The 6,000-nt window shown below is 39.6% G+C and overlaps 1 protein-coding gene across 1 annotated transcript in view; it reads left to right on the top strand.

The window, feature by feature from the left end:
- The first annotated feature begins 341 nt into the window (after window positions 1–341).
- Window positions 342–6,000, top strand: part of LOC117074973 (zinc finger protein 85-like) — a 28,614-nt gene continuing 22,955 nt past the window's right edge. Inside the window, 2 exon segments of the mRNA XM_033196973.1 lie at window positions 342–365; window positions 5,454–5,580. Of these exon segments, the coding sequence (XP_033052864.1) occupies window positions 342–365; window positions 5,454–5,580 (151 nt within the window).

The following is a 6,000-nucleotide window of genomic DNA, read 5'->3' as shown; positions in this document are numbered from 1 at the left end:
TGGCAGAATCTGTTTTTTGTTTTGTTTTTTGCTGTTGTTGTTGTTGTTGTTGTTTGTTTGATTTTGAGACAGGGTCTCACTCACTCTGTCACCCAGACTGGACTGCAGTGGCACCATCTCGACTCACCGCAACCTCCTCCCCCCAGGTTCAAGTGATTCTCCTGCTTCAGCCTCATGAGCAGCTGGGATTACAGGCATGTGCTACTATCCCTTGCTAATTTTTGTATTTTTAGTAGAGATGAGGTTTCACCATGTTGGCCAGGTTGGTCTTGAACTCCTGACCTTGAGTGACCCACCCACCTCAGCCTCCCAAAGTGCTGAGATTATAGGTATGAACCACCATGCCTGGCCTGATGTCAGAATCTGTAAGTGTAAACAAGCATGTTAAGAGTGAGAGATCAAGGCCACAAAGTACCCAGAACCATGATCACACCTATACCCAACCACCCATGACATCTGATACTAGAGTATTATTGATGTTCTTCTTAGTCAAAGGCTAGCTGATCTGGACAATTGATCCAGGTTTTGAAGCTCCACCAGAGCAATTTTATTTTCTATTTGAAATCAGCCTGAGTCTCTCCTGCCTGGCTTGTCATTGGGCCATCAGCCCAGCGTCACTAGGAACCCTCTCACAATCAGCTGGGCATCTTTGAGATATTTGAAGATGTCCACAGGAGAATTGTGTCAGTCTGAGAAGAGTGGTTAATTCTGCTTCTGTCTCAGTGTAAGAGAAATGAGCCATCTTATGTTCCTCCCCTCATACAAGAGATGTCTTTGGTTGGTACCTAGATGAGAGTTTCTCCCATTTCCTGGTACTTGGGTAAAAAACAAGAAGACAGTCTGGAGACTCAGATAAATTAATTGCTTCCATTACATATGGCCATGTCAAAAATAGATGAAGCAGTCATGGTCCCTACCATCCAGAAACTTTTAGTCTAGACTAGCAACTAGATAAAGAATTAAGCAACATATGGTTGTTGCAATGAATAAACGTGTGCAAAAATCCTTGGCCACTTTGTATTATTGTAACTTCTAATGTTATCACCTAAAGGGATATTTATGGACAGAAGAGCTGTTGTTTTTATTATTTGAGATGGAGTCTCACTCTGTCACCTAGGCTGGAGTGCAGTGGTGCGATCTTGGCTCACTGCAACTTCTGCCTCCCAAGTTCAAACAATTATCCTACCTCAGTGTCCCAAGTATCTGGGACTACAGGCACCGACCACCACACCCAGAATTTTTTTTTTTTTTTTTTTTTTTTTGCATTTATAGTAGAGATGGGATTTTGCCATTTTGGCCAGGCTGGTCTCAAACTCCTGACCTCAGGTGAGCTACTGTGTCTGACCAAGACTTATTATTATTTTTATTTCTTTTACCTTGCTAAGAAGACATTTATCTTCTAATGAAACCTTAAGAGATTTGTTTACATTGCTTATTAGTATATGTTATAAAATTGATAAGGCGGTTGCTAGCCATCCCACTACTGGGTATATACCCAAAGGATTATAAATTACTCTACTACAAAGACACATGCACACGTATGTTTATTGCGGCACTATTCACAATAGCAAAGACTTGGAATCAACCCAAATGTCCATCTGTGACAGACTGGATTAAGAAAATGTGGCACATATACACCATGGAATACTATGCAGCCATCAAAAAGGATGAGTTTGCGTCCTTTGTAGGGACATGGATGCAGCTGGAAACCATCATTCTTAGCAAACTGTCACAAGAAGAGAAAACCAAACACCGCATGTTCTCACTCATAGGTGGGAACTGAACAATGAGATCACTTGGACTCGGGAAGGGGAACATCACACACTGGGGCCTATCATGGGGAGGGGGGAGGAGGGAGGGATTGCATTGGGGAGTTATACATGATATAAACGTTATGCACATGTACCCTAGAACTTAAAGTATAATAATAAAAAAAAAATTAAAATTACAGAAACTCTGAGATTTAATTTTCTCTTAGGTAAGCTTAGGAAGAACAGTACTGGAAATACCCCAGTGGCATAGAGAACAGATTTCTATATAGGTTTCACTCCTTGCCCCAGTTCTGTTCAAATTCACTTTTTGGGGGGACCTTATTTAGGTCTGGCCTTACCCTGGCATCCTGCCTCATGGAACTAATTGGAATAGATCAGAGTTTGAATGGTCAATCCTGCTGCCCTTTTAGAGCTGGTATTCAATTTCCTGACACCCAAAAGCAGATACATGGGAAAAATAAGGTATGTATTTTAGGGTCTTAATTTTTAATTTTTTAAAATAAAATCAGTGTTTGCAGAAATATTTCATTTAGCAACTGATTTTCTATACCTTCAGATACAGTGGTTGCTCCACAAGTCACAAAAAAGTAAATATAAACACAATAAACATTTTTCTAAACTACATTAAACTTTTTTTCTGTATCCCTCTCATCTGTCTCTATTTAACTTTTATTCTATACATTTTTAAAATCAGTGACAGAGAAACAGAAAAAGAAATAATTATGCTGGGCACTTTATCTAAATCCTGGGAATTATTAAACACTTAGTATCAACTTTCAGGTTGTTATAAGAATTAAATCACATATTGTGTTATTCCAAGCACAATGAGTCTGTAACATACTCTTAAGCACATAGTACCTGCTTAATAAACATTGCATTAGTACATGCATGCATGTTGTTTTCTAAATGCAGACTTATTCAGACATTGTTGCCTTCTGTTTATTTGTAAACTTGAAAGAACCAGCAAAGAATATGATACTTTAGGATGGCAATTGGTTGTTTTCTGTTGTACTAGAAGTATTTCTGTTGTGATAAGTGTGCTGAGTATAAGGGAGTCTGTGCTGTGCCTACTTTCTCTAACTAATGCTAATAATGATCCCAGTGGGAGCAACATCAGCATTGACAGGGCACTTGTTTAAAACAACCATTCATGAACCCTTTGCAAACCTTCAGAATCGCATTACATAGAATGGGGCCAAAATTACCAAGTGATTTATAAGCTCATTACAGCTCAAGAGGCAACGCTTAGCTAGATGGTTGTCAGCCCAGGCTTCTAGTTAGTGTTCTCCCCACAGGTTCTGCTTATTGTTCTGGGTGGAAACATTGATGTTGTTTTATTTAAGTGTCTCATAAGATGAGGCTAGAATCATGTGTGAGGGGTTCAATATCCATTCATGAGAGCTAAGTTTAACCTTTATACTTAAAGGGTTCCCATAGGGCCTGTTCTGTTTGGGTTTGGTAGAGACAGAACAGGGTGGCCCATATTTCCATTACTGTAGCAGAAATTGCTGGTGTCTGTGAAAAGGAAGGGCACCTGAGGACAGAAAAGGTGAAACTTACATTTTTATGTCCATGGAGAAGCTCATTGTTCCTGAATCTCTTCTGTTATGAAGGACAGAAATGGCTACACTTTTTCTATGGGTCTTGGTCCTTCTGCTTGTGAGTATAATGGCAGTAGGTAAACAGATGTTGCTGATGCCTTTAAAGGAATATTCTTAAGATGCAGGTGTAATTTGTCCAGAGAATCTCATCTGAGGACTCCCAGAGAAGGAGGAAAAAACTGACTTTTCTTTTTCTTTAAGCTAAACATGTCTCAGATCAAGAGTTTTGTGCATGGTGCCTCCTGGAACGCTATGCATTTAGTACTTGCAAACCTTTACTTTCTACTTGTGTTTTTTCTCTATAATGAATGTAACTAAACAGTCAAGGGCCACTGAAAAAATGTTCTTTTCTGCATATCAGAGCCTTCTCTATGTTTTCTAAATTATGACTTCTTCTATGCCCTGAAGAATTCTCACCATGAATTTATAGTTTGCATTATTAAAAATATTTCCTTTTTGGTTGTTGAATATGGGAAGGTATGGATACTTGAGTTTTCTATTGAGGAAAAGAGTTATTATTTCTTAATAAAGATGGAGAATATGTAATGAGGTTCAATCTATGTTCTCTATTAGCTCTATGCAGAATAGGATTAAGAAAATGCTTTTTAAAACAGGGTGGCATTTATTGCCCAGAAAGTTCTGAAAAAAAACTTTTGGGAGATATCTGCTCATAGGGTGCTAAAAAAAGACTACCTAAAATCACTATTAAAATTACAGAGGCTGGGCACAGTGGTTCATGCCTGTAATCCCAGCACTTTGGGAGGCCAAGGCGGGCTGATCAAAAGATCAGGAGTTCTAGACCGGGCTGATCAAAATATCAGGAGTTCTAGACCAGCCTGACCAACATGTTGAGACCCCATCTCTCCTAAAAATACAAAAATTAGCCAGGTGTGGTGGCACATGCCTCTGATCCCAGCTACTCAGGAGGCTGAGGCAGGAGAATCACTTGAACCCAGGAGGCAGAGCTTGCAATGAGCCAAGATCGCACCACTGCACTCCAGCCTGGGTGACAGAGTGAGACTCCATCTCAAAAAAGAAAGAAAGAAGAAAGAAAGAAGAGAGAGAGAGAGAGAGAGAGAGAGAAGAGAGAGAGAGAGAGAGAGAGAGAGAGAGAGAGAAAGAAAGAAAGAAAGAAAGAAAGAAAGAAAGAAGAAAGAAAGAAAGAAAGAAAGAAAGAAATTACAGAACATGGGAAATATCTGTGTATTTAACTTTGCATAAAACTGATTTTTGTTTATGATTAAATTCAGACTATACTTTTTGGGGGGAGCAATATTTAAGCAATGATGCTGTGTCCTTCTATGTTCATCATCACATCATAAAAATTTGTCCTAGGGCAGTTAATGTTATTGACTTGGATAGTGAGCTCTGTGACAGAGTTTTTCATGATAGAGTTATTTTTCTCTTCATTGTTAAATATCTTTATACATACATTTAATACATTTAGTCTGGCAGCTGCTCCTTCTTAGGTTTTCTTTGCATATATCTATGTTTGGGAAATGAAAGTTTTCATCTTTGCTTACGGCCAAGAAAAACTAGGAAAAACTGGCTTTCTCATTTACTGGATGTTTAACAAAACAATCTTCTTGGGCTAAAAACATTGGCTTTATTGCTGAGCTTGTTAGAAATGCAGAAACTCAGAGTTTATTTCAGATCATCTGAAAAAATAATCTGCATTAACTAGATCTTCAGTTTATTATACACACTAAAGTTTGAGAGGTACCTTCTAACTCAACATGTCTTTTCCATCCAAAAAAAATACACATAATTCATCCTGAATAATGTAAATATAACACTCAAAAATGTACATGTTTGTGTTTATCCCCTTAATTTTATACTTTATCATCCAGGAAAGTTTCATATATACACTGATGTTGTGGGTCTTATGTCACTCTCTTCTAAGAGTCAGAGAATACATTACAGAATATTTCTGTGTTCAAAATTATTTTATTGGATAATTTCAGTCATTCCTGTAAGTCAGAATCAGTTCTTTGTACTCTGTCATTTCACCTTGAGTCAAATGTAAAATTTTGCATGTGGCCACTTGGTAAATGTGTTTGTGTGTGTGTGTGTTTTTCAGGAACTGTTGACATTTATGGATATGGCCATAGAATTCTCTCTAAATAAGTGGCAATGCCTGGACCCTGTGCAGCAGAATTTATATAGGAGTATAATGTTAGAGAACTACAGAAACCTGGTCTTCCTGGGTGAGGATAACTTCAATACATAATTCCTAATATACTCTAAATGTTTTGTCCGGAGCCATGAGGCCCGGAATTAGCCGACCTCTGTTGCTTGATCTCCGCAAAGCGGAGACAAGAAGGCACATTTCCGGATTCTTTATTATAAACCCTTCCCGCGCGCGCCTAAACTGTTCCCGCGCGCGCCCAAAACTGTTCCCGCGCGCGCCCAAAGCTTTTCCCGCGCGCGCCTAAGTTTTTCCCGGGCGCGCCTAAACTGTTCCCGCGCGCGCCAACCTTTCCCGCGCGCGCGCAAACATTTTCCCGGCCCAGGAAGATATGCAGCCTACGGCGCAGGCGCGATCCCGCGCCCGGGAACAGTACAAACCCACGGCACATGCGCGACTGTAATTTGAGACAACCCGGCCCCCCGTCACCACCCTGGCC

This window comes from Trachypithecus francoisi, unplaced genomic scaffold (assembly GCF_009764315.1).
Source record: "Trachypithecus francoisi isolate TF-2019V2 unplaced genomic scaffold, Tfra_2.0 Contig00180, whole genome shotgun sequence".
Taxonomy (NCBI): domain Eukaryota; kingdom Metazoa; phylum Chordata; class Mammalia; order Primates; family Cercopithecidae; genus Trachypithecus; species Trachypithecus francoisi.
The sequence above is the reverse complement of the archived record's forward strand: the minus strand, read 5'-3'. Positions and strand labels throughout refer to the sequence as shown.